This window comes from Anser cygnoides, chromosome 3 (assembly GCF_040182565.1).
Source record: "Anser cygnoides isolate HZ-2024a breed goose chromosome 3, Taihu_goose_T2T_genome, whole genome shotgun sequence".
Classification (NCBI taxonomy): domain Eukaryota; kingdom Metazoa; phylum Chordata; class Aves; order Anseriformes; family Anatidae; genus Anser; species Anser cygnoides.
The window spans coordinates 39529067-39549495 of record NC_089875.1 but is presented as its reverse complement, the minus strand read 5'-3'; the positions used below and the strand labels follow the sequence as shown (position 1 = coordinate 39549495).

General features: G+C 40.6%; 1 protein-coding gene across 35 annotated transcripts in view; it reads right to left on the bottom strand.

Moving 5' to 3' along the window:
- Positions 1-20429, bottom strand: part of PLD5 (phospholipase D family member 5) — a 317558-nt gene that overhangs the window by 21929 nt on the left and 275200 nt on the right. For all 35 annotated transcript variants that reach the window (XM_066993942.1, XM_066993946.1, XM_066993949.1 and 32 more), the window contains one exon: positions 20156-20283. In XM_066993942.1, coding sequence (XP_066850043.1) covers positions 20156-20283 — 128 coding nt within the window. The remainder of the gene's footprint in view (positions 1-20155; positions 20284-20429) is intronic.

The window sequence follows — 20429 nt, the reverse complement described above, 5'->3', positions numbered from 1 at the left end:
ACCAGTTAATGCTGAGAGAATCTTTTCAAATCATACCTAGCATCATCTTAAGGCTGCCTTCTACACGGCTGTTCGGCACCTCTTGCCAAAATCTGCTGAGTGGGTATGCGGCCAGACACAGGCGACACTGGCACGGGAACCTTGGCGGTGGTGCCGGAGGGGGAGGGTGCTGAGAGGGGAGCGACCATCACCAAGGGAGAGAGAGGCAAGGAGATTTGAGAAAGGCAAAAGCATTTCATGTGTAGTAGTGTTTGATGGGACTGTTGTAGTGACTCTACTGTAACAGGATTACAGGAGCAGTGCTCATCACAAATTCATTAGGTGTAACAGACCCCACTCGGATAGCTGCCACTGTGATGTACAACAAAAACACAACCCGACTCTGAAGAGGTTGTGAAGGCTGCAGCACAGCCTGCCTCTCTCTCACAGAACAGATGCAGGTATTAGAGCCCACCAGAATAGCAAAGCACGTACCTTCGCTAGAAATTGCAACCTATCCTTGTGCATCCTGAGCCAAAACACTCCCTCTGTGCTCGGCTAGTAATACAGCGCTGAGGCTTCACAGCTTTGTTATGTTAAAAACAAAAGATAAAATTCAGTGAAATCCAAATCCAGCACAGTCCTGCTTCCATTTTTTCCTTCCACATTGATAAGAACATGGGACCTATGCTACTGTTGGGAAATAATAGATTAATACAAACGGTAAAGCACTATATTCTCAGGTGGTGAGTAAAACTCTGTCTCGCTTAAGCTATCTGACAGTAAGTGTAAGATCTAAATTTACAGCATCTGTGGATGTAAAAAAATTGTCTAGGTCAAAATAAATTTTCTTATCTGAGTTCCCTGTTATTCTGAAAACCTCGTAGTGCTTTTGATTATTATTTAGGAATTCCAACATTAAATTTTGAAATTAACTGTTACAATGATACTATTGTTCCTGTTTTCTGTAGGCAATTTTATTGAATAAATGGCATTTTGAAATTCCTAGAATTTAACTCTTAACCATTCTCCAGCGAATCACCTTGCAAGACCTGTACATGGCTCTCTCTTGTGCTTGGCCTACGTCCCACAATTGCATAGATGGCACCAGAGTCTTCAAATGTTACCACATTGTGTTCTGAGACTAGCTCTTGGTTTCTTTGCCAAAATATAATACTTAAAACAACAACAAAGTCTCAACAATACCTTTGGAAAGGTTAACAGTTTACAGGCCTATGCAAGTTAAAACACTGAATCACGAGGAAACAGATAAATAGAGCCACGGTCTAGTATTGTGCCCAGGTACTGTACTTGGACATTGCTGAGAATAGGACGTTCAGGTTTCCGCAAGGTCCAAATGTAGGTTAAAAAACAGTTGATGAACAATAATAGAATAATACAGGACATGTAAAGTCAGGAGTACATTCAAGAGCATGTAGCTCACCCTTGAAATTTGGACAATAGCAAGTTTATCCAAGTTTAACGCTCTTACTAGGAAAGCAAACGGGGGAGCTTTACCATCGCAGCACTGACAAGGGCATTTTAAAAATCTTTGCACAAGAAGAGTCTTTCCTGCTAGGCTCATGACTTTCTAAAGACTACCACAGTAAAGAAGAAAATATTACCAAGCTATATGAAAGACAATATAACCAGCCCCCTGAAGGCATTAATAACCCTCCTTTCTATAGAAGGTTTCAGTAGCATGCAGCAAAGCCACGTGTTCAACTACAAAAAGTGAAATACTGAGTAGGTGCTGATTCAGTATCTACAGCCCATTGCATATCTGCATGAAATAGAGATGTTGGGGAAAAACAAATATGATCATGTAAATAAAGATTATTGCAGTACCCGTCCACAAAGTAAGTTAGTTTCAGAGACTTTTGAGTGTGTGTGTAAAGCTGCACTTTGGCAGCTTTAACATACTGGTTCTGTATTAGAAGAATTCTGCCTACATAATTTTTTAATTTTATTTCTTACTGAAGTAGCTTTCTGAACTGGTAGAATTTCACATGCACCTATACCATGGCCCAGTCTGGGAACTTCCCAATTATGGGCTGCTCCTAGTCCAGGTTTTTCTCCAAGTGAAGTTGCTCACTCCAGTGACAAGACAGTGCCCACCCCCAACATTGTTACCATCCAAGGCTAAAGGTTAATTCTCCATCATCTGGGTTTTAAGGGATTTAAAAATAATTGGCAGGCAGATTTCTACTGAACTAGAAAAAAGACTCCTTCCGCTTGACATCAAAATAAAGTCTCAGCCTGCGCTGGGAACTTGATCCCATCAGTGAAAATGGAAAACTGTCATTCAAGTCACTGTGCTGAGAACAAATCTCAACGCGTGACCGAGGCGAGAGAATGCATTCGATACACAATGCACACAGCATTTGCACTGAACATCAGTATAAAGCCATAACATGCTCTCACAAAAAGAACGGAAGGGACATACAGATGGACCAGCTGTACCCTGATAACGTGCATTTGAATTGGCAGCCACTATCCCTTCACTGGTCTTTAATTCTCACTTTCAACAAGTCCATTTGATTTCAGTCTGTGGGTCTTGCCAATTGAAAGTTCCAGGGAAATTGGAACTTCATACAGTATTTTTACTTTTATTTCCTAATGGTAAAAAGCTGCTACAATAAGGCATAGGAGATAATTCAAAAGCTGCTAATTTTTGTGTCCAGTTCCTTTTTTTTTTTTTTTTTTTTGCTGGTCCACACACAGGTCAGGAACACAGAATTGCACCGTGATGCTCTACTAATTTCCACTTCACCTCACATTCAGTAGATGGCCCTACCATTGTTTTGCACAGCATCCTGATCTTAGGGAAACTATGCTGAATAACAGTCTGTTCAGCATTTCATTTCTGCTGAAAGATATTACCACAGAGAGGCAGAACAAGCGAGGCATGCAAATGAAGGGGGGCTTTCTTTAAAATGGCATGGCTTAGAGAGAACTTTGTGGGGAAGAGATAGCAATGCTGCTTCGAAGCAGAAAACGAGAAATCCCCTCTGTCCTTGCCACATTAGAAAACACAACCATCACAATTTTTATGTCAGCCATCTGCTCATTGATAAAGAAAATCCATCAAAAATATATGCATTCATACAAACGAATAAATAACATTTGTTTAAACCATGGACCACTGTGTGGTGATGCTCACGTAGAACCCAGCGCCGAGAGTGGAAGTTTGGGCTTTGCTGCTGCTGTTGATGCTCACCAACAAACCAAGTGCGACACATCGCTACTTGTCAGAGAAAGCCAGAAGGCAGAACTGAATCAGTTAAAAATTCCTTGCTATATACTCCATCAGCATAATTAATATCACTTGGCATAATCACAGCCTAATTTATCATTTTCAAATGACTTTTCAGTTTACAGTTTCATTACCCCCTCAAAGCAAGCACAAGTGTCTCTTCAGGGAAAAAGCAAACTTGCAACTGCAAGAAACCATTTTGCCAGAATCCTATTTGATTTATTTCTTGTTTTACTGTAGGAAATCTAATTAATGTGAATTCTAATTTGATTCTGTTTCTCTTTTCAAATGCAGTTTTTGTTCCTTATATTAAAGAAAAGCACAGGCTAGGAAGAAAAGGACCACATTGTGCTGGCCTTCATTTCACTGCTGGCAAGCTGCAGCACATTTTGGTGCTGGTGTCACTCATGAAATTCAACAATTAGTTGCCTCACTGGAACCATACAAAATTAAAAGGTGTGCTGAAGGAGCCTGCTAGCTTCTGGAAAAGCCTGGAATCTCCTTTACTACACCATGCGCATACATCCCGCTGCCTCTTTCCATCTCTCCTGCATCAGAGCCTGTATCGCCCTCCTGTCAGCCCTTATCATGCAGCCTCCTCACGCAGCTGGAAATCACAGCACGAGCTCTTAGAGTTTGTTCTCATCCTCGGCAGTGCTGCAAGGGGCAGCCTCCCTACGTCTTCTGCTGTATGACACTGAGAGGAGAGCACAGAGGACTGGCCTCAGAATAAAGGCAGTATTTATCTAAACCTTTTCTCTCAAAGCGCATGGTTTCTTTGGGGCTTTCAGATTCGCGGGCATCAGGGAAATGCAGCAGCACGTAGTTGACTAATTGGATGCATTATTTATAACATCACTGACACACACAGAGGGTTTTCATTTTACATACCGAATAGAGATTGGTGGCAGGCGTGCTGTGGACACAAACTGGGACAATGACATTACATACGAATTACTGCTGTAACTGTTCAGCCTTGCCAGGCTACCTGATCAGACTTAGAAACCTTGATGTCAACGGAGGGCCGAAGGCTCTAATTAACTTTTGAACCTTGATTAAATGAAGTGTACAGGACCTTGAGGTAAGTTAGAAATCCAACCAGTTTAGACAGGTAATTTAGCAAAATATTACACAGGCAGCCCCAGGATAATGGCTAGCTGATATGAAAATCTGTTTCAGAAATCCATGCTTGCTCTTTGTTCATATTCTTTTTTAGTAGCCAGTTTACTATTTTTGGTTGTTTCAACAAGGAACCGTCTCCACTGTAAAGATGTGGGCCTGCTATATTCTCCTAGGAAGAAAACTTAGAATTAAATTCATATATCATATTCCTGTCTCCTGACCCTAACTGCAGAACACATTGATGCAAGTTGCCTTAGTTTCACTGTGTTCCACTTACATTTGGGTCATCTGAAAAGCCTCTTGCTACTTGGTGAACTGGATTCAGCTGCGGTATCAGCTGGCTGCCACTACATAAACAAATAGTAATAATGCATGCTGTGTCTATATCATCGTGGAAAGGGGGAAAATAAATTATTTTTTAAGGAGAAAAAAACAGATCATGACCTATCTCAAACGTGGCAGATGCTAACCCTATATATATAAAAGTGTATTTTTTTAATAATGTTGTATAACAGCCCATGTGCAAGAAGCAGAAATACTGTGTCAAAGATGTCAGAGATCAAATATGCTAATAAAAGTATAGTATCTACTTAAATAGCTCTTACATGAGTTAACACTGAACAGAATGAAGAAGAAACAACAAACAGTTGTGAGACCATTAAGGCTTAATGCCATTGCTGCCTGCAATGTTGGGTAATAATCATTTTATAGGAAAAGGAAAGAAATACCTGAAAAGATACCTGGGAACGTGTTATTCCAATTCAGCATCAACGCTCACAGTCTGAAAACTGGAAAATATTTTTTTTCCTCACATAATTTCTATTTGAGTTGTTATGGCACGTATAGAGTTAAAGATAATAAAATACCAGTCACAAAGATGATAAAGATGTTTCCAATACACTATGCTAATAAGCAGAATGTACATCACGGAACTGTTTTATGTGTTCATAGTGTATATACATGGTATATACACGTGTTGTACCCATGCAGCAGAGCTACACACAGAATGATTTGCTAACCACAGAAACATACCATACCATTAAATTTGAAAGAAATGCCAATTAAATCATTATATTACAAAACATTAAAATATATATAAAACAATAATATATAAAGTAAATAAAACAATCCATTTACATGATGAAATAATAAAGTAAAATAAAAGATAATAAAAACATATTAAATCATTATATTACACAAATTTCCCCAATAGAGGAATTCTCACGACTTGTGAAACTTCCTGAAGACACCCCTCACACGTCTGTTTGCCCGTGCTGCCCGCCCCGTGCACCTTCCTCAAGCAGTGATTCAGTTTGCCACAGAGCAGTTCCAGGCAAACATGAACGATTTCACTGCTTTGGTGAGTGTTGTTTACTTCACAAAGTTAAGAAAAGTGCCTGCACGATGACTTCCAAACTAGGCCTTAATGTTTGTGAAGACAATATCAAAATCTGAACAGGTTTAGAGGTGCTGTTAACTCTGTACATTCATACGGAAGGACTGCTTTGTCACAATCTATTTTGTTCTGCTCGGCAATTTGTGTAAATAGAAAGATGAGGTTTTACACTGCACCTCAGAGCCATTATTCCTTTCACAGAATGATTGAAATGGTTGTCCTTCCTCGCAGTACTCATGGAGATCTATGGCCCTGTATTTCAGCCTGATTTACTGTGTCTTTTTCACAAGACAATACTAAACCCAGTTTTCCTTGAAAGGCTCCCTGTTAAAATGGAAGGTGGCTGAGCTGTTGCACTGGGGAACCTTTAGGGGTTGAGGCAGTTGCGAATGAAGGTGTTTGTCTAGAAGGGAACTCTGCAATACCGAAGTACGCACGTGTGGGTGGAACCACTGACATACCGGGAATATACATTCATGATTATTTTAATGTTGTTATTTTAATTGTTTACTTGAACAAGGCTGATCTGATGGGGTATGCTAATAACTAGTCCCTCAGAGAGGAATCCGCCTCCATTCATTAACATTACTGACCAGGATTAGTTGCCAGCAAGTTGTTGTGGGAGATGACAGAACAGGCTGTGGTGCATTAGCTCCCCCCGCAGAGATTCAACTGGGTTTTAATGAACAAGTTCTCTTTCAGCGCAACATCAATCACATCCTTGGGAAAGCAGGCAATTTACGGCCTTTCTTCCACCCACATAAGTCTACTTATTTCAGACTGTACCACCGGCTGTCGAGCTTGGTGCTGGGACCACTGGATCTGAGTGTACGGCCTGTCATGTTGTCTAGGACAGACAACGTGGCTGTAGACCTCATCGGTCTTTTAGAGCTATGACTCCGGAGTTGCCTACCCCTTGGATGCTGAACTCCAGCTGTAGCTTCACACGAGCCACCCTGGCACAGACACGCAGCACAAACACGTTTGCTCTGCCCGTGCGGTTTGGCTCAGACTGGAGAGCAGAGGTGCTCAGGCAGGCGCTGCCCCACTTTGTGCCGGCAGCCAGCAAGCTGCGCCAGCATGGACACCGCACAGCCCCTCCAGTGCAGCACCTGCAGGAATACACCTTACCTTCTCAGCACATCTCGCTGTTTCAGGGTTTCTTAACACAGATGAAATGACAAGACTTGCACTTGTAAATGTGCTTGGTTGCAGGGTCTATGAACTCAGGTCGAGCCCAGTTTGGGGCAGTCTGCTTTACTGTTCACTGCAGAAAGGCCTTGTAGAGGCTTGCTGGAAACAACTCTCACCACAGTGACCAAAGCCTTTTATTTTTTGCCTCTTCTCAATAACTGAACTCTTAGGCTACCGAGTTTTATCTCTAAGGCCTTGACTCCTGCAAGCACGTCTCAGCAGTACTGTCAGCTCACCACTCTGCCTGCCTGTTTGCTTCAGGACAGCAGCAGTGGACCTTAAAGCTGCCTCCAGGATCGTTGTCTCGATGATTTTTCTGTCCTCTGCGTAATGGCAGACAGTGTACACCGCTGAGATCCTGCTTGCCTGCAGTTCCCTGCACACTTCTAGAACCCACCCAAAGCTCTCAAGCCCGATAATCCTAACGCACTGATATTATTTGTCAGGTATCTGAGGGACCACACACAGACCAGAGTCAGAGACACTCTCTTTGCAAGATCTTCTCTGACTCTTAGCTGTTTTAAAATGTAGAAATGACATGGCGAGCATTAAAAAGCAAGCAAACAATTATGAGGTTATTTTTTACTGGAGAAAGAAACGTTTTTTGGACTTCAGAGCTCCAACTACATGAGTATCCCACTAAGTTTTTTAAAGAAATGACTAACTGTTCAAAGTGGATGTTTCATCATGTTGTTCTGTAGGCTTATTTTTCATTGATTTATCCAATTTATTACTGACTACTCCTATGGTAGGTAAACCTGTTCTACTGAACTTTCACAACAAATAAAAAAAAGAGAAAAAAAAAGGTATCTAATTTAAAAGGCCAGAGAGAGTGATGAGCATGCTCCTACAGTCAACAGAAATCAAATAAAAATATGCAGCAAGTTGGGGTTTGCCCTGTCTGACACTAAATGCAAAGACACAACGCAGATGATGCACATGAGAATAGAGCACGACATGAGGAGAACCATGCTAAAAGGGAATGCTGCAGCACTCGGAGTAACGCCTTCCTAACACCTCGCAGCTGGGGATCTAGAGGAACTAGCAAAGCCAGCAGAGCATGGGAAGTCTTTTTGGCTTGAAGGGCAAGGAAAATACACAGCCCCAGGCTGTTTGCACTCACTTGATCACAAAACCAGAAACCCACAGAAGTAAGGAAGAAGAAGAGCACTGCCAGGCAGCAACAGAAACACTCACAAAACACAGTGCAGCAGCCACATTACCCATATTCCTGTCCAGCTTTAACCAGCCTTCTGTTTGCATTGTACACAATGCTAGCAAGAGACAAAACAGCCCATTTGCTTCACTGAGATTCATTTGTAAATACTGGATGGCCGGGTAATAAATTTCAAGCAGAGTAAGCCTAATGGGCAGGGCTGGCTGTTCTGATCTACTGGATGTAAAACCAAAACAAAACAGGTCTTTCTCAGTTAAACCAAAACACCAGGCTTCCAAAAATGCAAACCCTGCACCACGATAAATACACACTGTAAGTTCTGCATGTTTCAAGAGCAGTATGTCCCTTGCCACCTCCACACCCAGCGGAAAAGAAGGAAAGAAAAAAAAAAAGACAAAGGAAAAGGGAAAGCTGCTATCTTGGAGAAATGTATCAGTCATCAAACTGTTCTAGATTTGATTAAAGAGGGAGACCCTGGCCAATAGCTCTTAGCAAAAAACAGTAAATACATTTTCAGTCTGTCTTTTGGAAGACAAGCTGTAATAACTTCACAGCAGAGTTTTGACAATCCAACTGGCTTTCTATACTGTGAGAAGTAAAAACAAAAACGGAATTTAATTGTCAATACAGCTCTGTAATATCTACTGAGACACATTTTATTCACATCTTGACTCATCCACCTGTGCTTATACATCTAGGTTGTGTTTTTATCTTACCTTTATAATGTTAGCTAGTTTTGGAAATAATCCCATTGAAGTCAACCGGATTAGCAGCATGAGTATTTTCAGGATTGGATCACACAGCTAATAACATACCCAAACTTTTGGGAAGCAGATATTCTCTGTTAAATATGAGGGATAATATTTAAGACAGAAATACGAATTCAGATGGAATATACAGGTATTCTGCTGCATATACTTTCAGTATAACATTTATCCGTCTGAGCTTGCTTGAACCCCGCTGGATGACGAAGCTGAAGGAGCCGCGTTTCAAGTTATTTGACACTTGAGACTGTGCTCAATTTAGTAATAGCGATATGATACTGAACACCACGGGGATGGTAAGAAAATTAAGCAAATTATTAGAAGACGACAGTTAGGATTGGCAATGGTCTAAAGTGCACATTAGGGACAGAACTGTAGCTCATACAAGAGCAGCATTCTATCAGTGGAAACTCTCAATATAATGTTTGCTTGAGTGAAAAGATGCAATTCCACTAAATGTCAGACAAAGTGTCTTATCTCAAAAGGACCAGATGCACCATTACATAACTTCAAGAGACTCATTTAGATAAAAGTTCAAAAAAATGACTGACTGATTATAGCATGCTTTTTGAGCTGTGCAGTTCTGTAAAGATAAGATGCAACTGTCATTAACAGAAATTGCAAATGTACAGATCCTGTCTCAGCGATCAGATTGGAGAGGCAACTCTACTATAGCAAGATTTTTGAAAACAAATGAGATCATCATGATGTACTTTAAAGTGTATAGAAGTCCAGTACTTACTACACAGTGTTCTTATGGGAGGATAATTTAGGTCACACAAATAAATAGAAACTACAGTTTTTAAAGACACAGTTTGAGTAAATGATCATTTCCCTTTACCTGAGAGGGAAAATAAAAATAAAATGTTCCCAGCAGCATTCAAGAACCTCATGAATTGTGGAAAAGTTATGGTTTGGATCTGTATCCCCTGAAATGGAGGCCAAGAGAAGGAGGAGGAATAATCTCAGGATGAGTGGCATCACCTTCCAAGGGCTGCCCTTGAGCTGACAGGAATAGTCCTCCACATATACCTGGGACGAGACTTTTGAGTAAAGAACTAGATAGATTGCGTCCCAATGATTTTACCCCCTGAGCAATCAGAGGGGGATTGCTCCTCCAAAATTCCCACAACCCCAAATTGCCTCCAAACTTCCCTTTGTGATGCATCTCTCAGTACTTGAGGATGCCATATTCTGCTTCCAATTTTTGTCATCTTGAAGAGACTAGGAAGAAACAGAGGTTAGGTTTTATCAGAGACTATTTGTCACAGAAGACAAGAGGAGGAGAAGGTGGTAGCGAAGAATTCTAACTACCGCTTTTGTCTCCTTTTTTCTTTGTTATAAGGCGGAGAGTCTGAACAACTAAATTAAAACCCTTGGAATCTCTTAATTCAGTTCTGTCCTGTCTGGTGATAACAGGCAAGACACACAGCAACATTTCATTCAAGTGCGCTCCTGCAGCTGTCCTGCTGCAAGCTTTAGACAGCTGAGTCCAAAAAACTAGTTCGTACAAAGACAAAATATTGGCTAGCCAGTTTTTCAAGGTCCTGTATATGGGCCAGGGCCATCCCAAGCACAAATACAGGCTGGGCAGAGAAGGGATTGAGAGCAGTCACGAGGAGAAGGACCTGGGGGTGTTGATTGATGAGAAGCTGAATGTGAGCCAGCAATGTGTGCCTCTGGCCCAGAAAACCAACCGTACCCTGGGCTGCATCAAAAGCAGTGTGGTCAGCAGGGCGAGGGAGGGGATTCTCCCCCTCTGCTCTGCTCTCATCAGACCCCACCTGGAGCACTGCGTGCAGCTCTGGGGCCCCCAGCACGAGACGGACAGGGACCTGTTGGCAATAGCCCAGAAGAGGGCCACGAGGAATATCAGATGGCTGGGGCACCTCTCCTATGAAGACAGGCTGAGGGAGTTGGGGTTGTTCAGCCTGGAGAAGAGAAAGCACAGGGGAGACCTTACAGCGGCCTTCCAGTACCTGAAGGGGGCCTACAGGAAAGATGGGGAGGGACTCTGTCAGGGAGTGTAGGGACAGGGCAAGGGGGAATGGCTTTAAACTAAAAGAAGGTAGGTTTAGATTAGGTATTCAGAAGAAATTCTTCACTGTGAGGGTGGTGAGGCCCTGGCACAGGCTGCCCAGAGAAGCTGTGGATGCCCCATCCCTGGGGGTGCTCAAGGCCAGGCTGGATGGGGCTTTGGGCAGCCTGGTCTGGTGGGCGGTGTCCCTGCCCATGGCAGGGGGGGGTGGCATTGGATGACCCTTAAGGTCCCTTCCAACCCAAAACATTCTGTGATTCTTTGATTTTTAGTTAACATGAAGAAAAAACGTATCTTTTGTCTGTTTTGTTTCTCCTGAATAACTGTAGTGTTCTTAATTTCAGAAAAATTTGGAATCCAATATACTTAGATTGTAAGTATGTGTAATGTAGATTATTCATGTTTACCAATAAAAAGCATAATTTTACTTATCTATTCCATCTTCAGATGCTTAATAAACCTTTTTCAGAATAAGAGTCATAACTCTCTGACATCTCATACAGCTAATTTAACTGCTGATTTGATAGAATAATTAGCAGAATAAATGAACAGGCAACAAATCTGTAATTATTTAAATGTAATTGATAATTCATACTTGCTACAACTCTGGTGTACTTTAGAAGTCAGTTTACCTGTAATCTATTTTGGCCCTCTTGTATATTTAACATCTCAGGTGCATCAGGTAAAAACCTAATTCCTCAGATAAAACAGGTCACTGCTTCTAAACTGATAGTGTCAGTACAGTTTATCTAATTTTCCAATTAGCTTAGATTATGTAGGTACAATCATTAGTTTCTGATTTATGACACCAAGGGATTAAGAGGAACATGGAGAGGAAACTGCCTGAAAAGGAAATGGTGTTGTTTCATAGTCTTGTCTGGTAGCTGTCACTTTTGAAAGCACTGCAAGGCACTGTTGGGAGTCAGCAAGAACAAATCATTGATCCTCTGCAGCACAGATGATTAGATAAACTTTTGCTATTCAAAACACCACCTGAAGTAACTTCATGTAAGAAGCAAAGTCAGATAACTTTTACACATGAGACTGAGCTTAATTTACCAAGAATTAATGTCTTCCTGAACAAATACAGTGGTGATGACATCAGGTATTATTTTCCCAGTCCTCCTTCAGAGTTTTTTTGTTTGTTTTGTTTTGGTTGGTTGGCTTGTTTTGTATGTTTTTTTAATGTAAAGAAAACTCAAATGCCTTTCTGAAATCGTACTTTGCGTTGGTGGAAGAAATCACACAAGGAATGCAACAGACACAAAGTAAACAGGAAAGACGAGAGCAAATTCACACTTGCTTTTTTGTTTTCCCATAAATAATTATGTTCTAAAGCCATTCAGCCTAATTTGATCTGAATTTAGATCAATCAGAAGAATGAAGAATCCAAAAAATATACTGATTTAAGAACCAACTGAGAAAAAAATCCTCTGCTAGCAGTTCTTACACAGCTAACTGTAAGAGAGAAAACCATGGCCCTGCTTAGGAACTTTTCCTCGCCATCAGTTGAGTCACAATTTTATGTAGGATTTTTGGGGATAATACTTTCAAGGTGTCACAAGCAAGATAGAGCAAATGACTACGTATAGAGGATCTGGATACTGGGGTTCATTTAAGAACCGATCAGATGACACTTTTCTAACTACTTGATTATTTTGCAAGCACATTCCCTTGCTCTCCACTTCCTGCAGGGAGGTGGCTGCTGGCCTGGGATGCTAGCACAGGAAGTTGGGTCTGTCCCTGCTGTGTGGTTGCTCACCATTGCTCATCTCGAGCATCACCATCCCCCTGGCCTCCATCTCTTCACAGCTCCTTGACCTCCAGGATCTTGCCCCACTCCTAGGATCTTTCCTCCAGCCAGGAACCTCACCTTATTTTTAGGCCCACTTATTTTTTATTTTTTTCCCCCAGATCATTTCTTCCCAGCACGCCTTCTTTTTTTGGCACACCAAGACTCACTTTTTTTCCCCTCAATCTAAGCAGTTTGTGTGCAGAAGCACAACATGTGAGCAGACTCCCAGCTGGTGGTTCTGACTTCATCTCCAGTAACTGGAGGACTCTGGACGTGCCACTTTTGTTTAGCCCAGGTGTTCATAACCAGCCCTGTAGACCAGGCAGACCAGTTACAGAGAGCAAGCAGCAGGCATTGAAAGCTCAAAATTTGGACATTAACTACCTCACACATACACCCATTTACATGTCACTTCTTAGTACTGACAATTTAAGCTATTTTCTAGCCTATGACACAACAGTAGTCAATATTGGCCCGATTCCACTTCTAGTGAAGACAATCGGATTAATTTTTACTTGTTTCAATAATGTCCCGTAATAGAATTTTCCAAGGGCTGATTATTGCACATAAACATATTTTTCTGAAATGGTTCAGCTAATCCATTACGGTTATTTGCCCACTGGATTCAATTATTCATGTGTGAATAATAAAGCTTTTCCAAAAATGTCGTTAGCAATGAAGAGCTGCAGAAGTATATTTGGGGCTGATTAGAGGTTCTGTTTGTACTACAAACCTCATGTGCCTTAAGAGAATTAAGGAGGAAAAAAGCATTTTCAAACTTCACTGAAACTACTTGAGGCAGTCATGGAGCAAATGAAACATGATTTTTTTTTGTTAGTTCTTGCTCTTCATTAATATTATGGTTGATAATTTTTATATGATCCATTTATTTTAGTTACATTAATAAGCTACCTGGTCAAGTAACTAGAGACTAGAATATAGCGCTACATCGCCTTTGTTGTTACTAGTGCAATCCACAGGCAGCAATTTATCAGAAGAAGTATGCAATTTTAGGTAGCATTGAATGAACCCTTTCTCAGCAAACATTTTAGAGTAGATGTGTATATTTTGCTGACTAACAATAGACTTCAACGTGTCATTAACTTAAATATATACTTAAATACACTGCCCAGCTGTAGCCCAAAGATACTGCCTGACTTGTTCAATGGTCACAAAACATCTCAGGCAAGAGCCTGGGAACGCTGCAAAGATACTTCATCAATTGCAGCAATCACTGACTGAGCGTCAATGAAAGCAGAAGGCAGAAGTTGTACACACAATCACACAGATCTCCCATATGAGATAAAAAGTTCAAAGTGAGATTGAAAATTTTACCTTTACCATTTTCCGCTGTTAGTACTCCCCTAAAACACATTTTGCAGGAAAAATGGTACTACAAGCCTTTCTATAATTCTTTCAGGTTCACCAGCTTGATGAAAGTCTTGTTTATACAGTTTTTGCACCATTCTATCAGTTTACAAAATTTACCAGAAAAAAGCTAGATCAGCGGAAAGGCTATTTCACTGATGCAATTTTACACATCGTTACTATATCTAGGAAAGTAATACCTCTCTAGGAGAGCAGTAAAGATTATTGCTGCCCTGGTCGTAAGAAAATGAACAAAAAAAAATTATTGAGAACGAAAATCTGAAAGCCACTACTATAAAAGGAGACTGGTAAACTTTTAAGGAAACCATCACTATTAGTGTAGCAGTTTATATCCCTGTCCAGAAATAATGCTTCAGAGCAGCAAAAATAAAATAAAAAAATAAAATAATTGTGAAAGCAACTAAACAAATTTACATGTTCAGTAAGTGTTTCAAAAAAAAAAAAAAAAAATCACCAGCTCAGAGAACTGCAGAAGGCATATTTACTAGTCAAACAGAGTAATACAATCAAGAAGAAACTTTATAGCAGCAGAAAGGGAAAAATGGTAACAGGAGCTTATTGATAACACTACTAGTAGTAGTTCAGCAAAGCTTTTAATGTTTCTAGTTAAGCACATTCATATGTGATGCTGCTAAGCCAGAGCTTCAAACAGAAGAGGGAGAGGAAGGGTGTTTCTCACCCCTGGGCTCCCAGTCCGTATCCACCTTGACCTCCATGCTGCACCCCCAGCCTCTGACTCAGTCTCTTGACTGAAACTCATTTCTCAGGCCCAGCTCCCAGCCTCTTGTCCCTTGTCTGCTCAACAGCCCTCAGCTTTATTTCCCTGGCACATCATACAATTTCTCTCCTCCTAACTGAATTTGCAACTTTCTCAACACCTGCGTAGTCTCCATCTTCCCATTTCAACAAACCTGTCCTGCAATTTAACCTACCTGGCTTCCTCCCTTAGCTAATTTCAGTTTTCCCTGGGATCATTGTTATTCAGCATCTTCCTTCCTTCCGACACCTCCCAAGCCTCATTATCTCTCCGTCACAGCCTCCTGCTGGTTCCTCATCCTCCTCACTAACTGGCTTTCAGTCTTGCTAGTGTTTCTTTCCAGTTTCAAAACAAGCAGCCATGTCCCTCTGGGTCCAGAGCAGCCTTGTTGACCACTCAACCTCCCAGCCTCCTCTTTCTTGGTCCAATCAACTCCCATTAAACCTCTGGGCCCAGATCCTGTAATACCTGCCTGAATTTCAGTGGTACTCCGCAACTATCTGGGTCCCCTAGCTGAGGTATATCACCGCACAAAAGCTCAGGGAATGAAGTGTGACAGACAGAAAAGGACTTTCTGAAGAATTACTTCTATGCATGCATTAATTGCAAATTTTCAATCAATTATGGCTGTATTTGGCATATATTAGTAACAACAGTTAAAGATGTATCCCTGACAAAATCTAGACCTGTTCAAAGAAAAGATCAGAATAGTCCACTCTGAGTGAAAAAGCCTTACTTTTTTAAAACTCATTTTTTTCAGGGAGGCTGTACACTCATATTCACTTGCCTTCAGGGTTTAATTTCAGACAAAAGCAGATAGCTGGCATAGATTTCAGCCAAAGTGATTAGTGTTTTGGAAAACTTGCAACCCACTTGAAACACAATTTTACATGGGAAATGCTGAGCAAACTTAGCAATAGACTGTGCTATCAGTCTTGTCCATAATGTCAAAGCTCAGACTCTGGCAAATATTAAAAATTTGATGGCAAAGGCGCAAGGATATATGCAACTATAAGCGTTATTCCCTAGGTAATGTACACAGCATATGTAAATCTCTCTTCCTAATGCAGAAAAACTACTTTTAAAGACAATATTAGCACTGTTTCTTGTCAGTGATGGCAAGTCAAGAAAATTACAACAAAACCCAGTAAGCCGCATAAGAGATTGATTTCTAGTGTCCAGCTTATAGATGAAGAGAAGAATTCTCCACAAATATTGTAAAAGCAAATCTGACACCTTTGTACATGTGAATCCTCATGCTGTTTTTTCAGAGAAGCTGTTAGAAATTAAATTATTATTTCAGCTTAGACTCAGATGCCCAAGAAAAGAATAATGCTAACAGTTTTGTTGTTGTTGTTTGTTTGTATTTCCTCCTTTTTCTTCACAGGGACAGAATAGCTATAAATCCAGTTATATCTACCCCAGTAACCTTGCATAAATATTCTCCAGTGAGCTGAGCTACTATATGTTAAGTACTCTGTACGGTAATGTCACACAAGTGTTTCTACGTCTCCAGGACTCTATCAAGCAAGAGGTAAGAAGGGCAATGACTCTGGCATTATAGCCCAAGATGAGTATTTGCCAGTCTACAGGGACTTGCTCAAGCTTGGAAAGCTGTGGAGTTGTTGGGGTTTAGTTTTGTTTCTTTTTACTGAGGTAGTGAAAGCAGGGAGTGGAATCAAGTTCCATCCCCAGCTCTGCTGCAGATTACCAGTGCAACCTTTGGCTAGTAAGTTTATCTGAATATAAACACAGTCACGCAGGCTGGCAGAGCACATGGTGTCTTCTGGGGGGGGGGGGGGGGGGGGGGGGGGGGGGCGGAAAAAGATATACTAGAGGAAGGAAATGTGGAGATTTTATGTAGTACATTACAGTCCTGATGGCACAAACAAAAATTATGCACAACTCCTGTCTGAAGTGTTCAGATCTTCAGGTAGTTCCTCTCCTTTATTATAGTAAAAAATCAAAGAGCTAGAATAGTTTCTGCTTGTTACAGTTCCATGTGTATAAACCTGCAATAAGTGTCATCTTCTTCTATGGTAAAGGCAAGATTATTTATTGATGTTTAAGGTGTGCAGGACAGAGCAGTGAAAAAGTCTGTATATAACTAATTAGGTAAAGACACAAATAGCTGGAAAAAAAGTTTAATTTCTCAAGAATTATTTTTTCTTGGAGAAAGAAGTATGTTATATGCAGGTATGATCACAAGTATCACATTAAAAGGGTTAGCTTCCAAAAGTACCCCAAATATACACAAAAGGTTTTGCCTGCTCATCACATTTTATCTGTTGTTAGTCTTTACTCTACACAGTTCTGAGTGTGAATATGCTCCTTTGTGTCAAGTCTGTAAATAAATATGGAAAAACAGTATTTTTATTCTCACTTGATTTGTACACCTGGAAAAGAAAACATGAATCTGTAGACAGAATAAACTGAATGTGCAGCCTACCACACAGAATCACAGAATGTTAGGGATTGGAAGGGACTTTGAAAGATCATCTAGTCCAGTCCCCAACAGTTTATAATCCCCAATCAGTTTACAATCCCCACACAGTTTATAGTTGCATTGTGTGCCTGTTCTTTTTTCCACAAATGCTTCCCCTTAGAACTAGCTTGTCACTAATAAAGGCTTGGTTACTAAATAAAGGTAGATTCTGCCAATAACCATTTATCAACACACACTCAAACTAATTACCAACTGCACAACTTTTAAATTCCAAACCAATGGCTGAGGTTTGCATTCTTTTTTAATTACAGCGAGATGAACACAAAGAAACTGCAATTGTAGAGCACTGCTCCAGCCTCACACTAATAGAATTGGAGATGCATTTGCACAGGTTAGGCAAGCAAAACTAACAGCCACCTGACTGTATTTGTACAGTATCAAAAGCAAGCTCTGGAAATACTGTAGAAACCTGCTGCATCTTTAGCACAACTGCTGCACCAGTGGAACAGGTGCTCCTACATGATTAAGGCAGTGTACTGGCTTGAGCGCATGCAAAGGTTCAGTAGGGAGGAAGCTGTAAACATGCATGTAGAAAATACAGGGGGAGGTATGTGGAAAGATATGACAACCATGTACAGCTAAATCTTAAGCTTTTCATTGCATTTCAGGTATTATTAGATGTGAGTCTGAATGTACTAAAACAATTTACACTTGAACTGAGCCTCTGAATAATAAGCCCCTGCTAGCTACAAGGTGACTGACTCACACTGGATGGCTTGTTTGAGTGAGAAGATAACTGCATGCTTGATAGGCCGAAGTACCACGTCTTTCTAGAATAGCAGAGACCTACTTTATTCTGTGATTTGCTGTAAAACTGGCCCTGGTGGTTTGCTGATTCAGTAACCACAGTTCTGTTACTCTAAAAATCAGATGAGTTTTTAAAGAGACCATATGTGACTAATCAACAGCCCAGTCTGCCTTTTCACAGGCCCTTCCCTGTAGGTAAAGCCAGGATGCAACAGAAAATGTGTAGTGACAACTTGAGCAAGTTTTCTGCTGTCGTTGCAAAACTGCAGAAGCCCTACCCCACTACTGCAGGCAGCGCAAGTGCGTGGGCCTGGACAGGCCTGGCGCTCCCTGCTCCTCTACTCCCCAGCTCCACTCAGTACGTACTCTTTAAGGGGGGGCCTGACCCTCAGGTGCAGCTACACGGGGACATTTTCTGATAATGAAAACCCACGGGAGCCGTGTTTCCACGTGTTTCCCCAGTGAGGACTCAGCTCTTTGTATCATTAGGTCCTACGCGTGTGCTAAAGCATTTTCCTTCAGGAAAGTACTCAGACTAAAATGACAGGGTTCTGTGCTTGTTTTGCCTCTTATGTGAAAAGCTCAAGACAGATTATTATTTTAGGACTGCATATCAGATCTCTTTGGCAGTTGCCCTGATTTATTAACCTATAACTCTGGGGTAAGGGAATTGGATACTTATATCAGATGTCAACAGGGGCCAAGCATCTAATATCCTCAGGCTCTTCTGAAACCCCAATGTGCATCTCTCAGCTAATTGAAAGCAGATTCTCTTTTACTGCAACTCGTGAGAGAGATTTCTTTTTTTCTCTGTACAAATATACCTCTGGGCTTCATTTTATCACCACATAAAAAATATGCTAGTAAATGACAGTAAGACAAAAAAAAAAATCCAAATGCATACAAAAAATACAATGATAAAATTAACAGTGAGGAATCACATTTGAAACACAAAACTAGCCTCAAAGTTCAATGCAGGCATGCTACATGAGTTAAGATTTACTTCATCATGAGAAGACCAATCCTATAATGAAATCTTAAAAACTCCAAAGCAACACACACCTCCTTCTCCACAAAGTCATTACAAAGGACGTTCAAAATTATTCATAAGTTTCTGACATTCTGCTCATATTTCGGAAGTATGTTTTTTTAATAGTAATTAATAACAATCAACCTAGGATTGCTTCCTTTACCCTACGTTGTGCATTACAATTAGTGAACTCTAAAAGTACAGGCTCCACGCCCTGAATATGACCAACAGCAGTCTCACATGGTCATTTTTGCTCCATACCACTGACTATTACAGCCTTTAACAATCCTGAGACTGCTGGGGGAAAAAAAGATACCTCCGAAAAGACAAATAATCATCATGGATGAATTACTTCTTCAAAATGGCATTAGACTGTAGAGAGTCCTCAGCACTGGTGGTTGGTAAGAGGCCTTACTGTACATCCCTAAACTCTCTTGCTTATGACAGAATTAAAATACAGAATTTTAATAGATACAATATTCAATAGCCTTATGCTATTGACTTTCTGTGCCCATAAATCTATCCCTCCCCAGCTGTGGTGGGTATTTCAGGATATTATGTACTATCCCCTTGTAATTCCTTCTGAATTTTGCTTTTTCTTATTTAAATGGCAGATGAGAGGGACTTGGTCATTCTCATGGCACTATCAGGGAGTTTCTTTAGCAGTTTGTTCAAAATTATCATTTTTTTTAAATAAGAAAACCAGAACTTACAACCTTGAAACAACACAATCATCACTGAAATCAATAAAGGCAATAAATATATATATTTTTTAAATTAACACAAAGCATAACCGTTGAGGATAGGTATTTCAATGAAAAGAAGTAACATTTATAGTAATACACTTGTGAGAAGACAGAAGAGTCATCAAAACTCTGGCAGTCTCTCTGCCAGCAAACTATCAGAAAAAGAAAGCTCTACATCTCCACTTGTTGGCTTCAAAACAATACTTTTTTCCTTATTATACGCTCAAAGGGTATAGGAGCACTTTTTCAATTAAATTACCTGTCCCAGTGATCTCCAGTCTAGGCTGGCACTCCCAATGTACACATGCTGTTTATCAACAATCCAGAAAGATGACTGAAGGCGACCTTCATTATATGCTGACATGTTCATATACAGCACTTCAGCACCTAGAGATTTACAGACACAACAACAAAAAGTACTGTTTAGAAGTACAGAAGTTACAGACATTAAAGAAAAGAAACTTCACATTTCAGGGTCTCAGCTATCAAAGCTACAACGGGACATAATTAAACATATCATTAAGGCTTAAAGT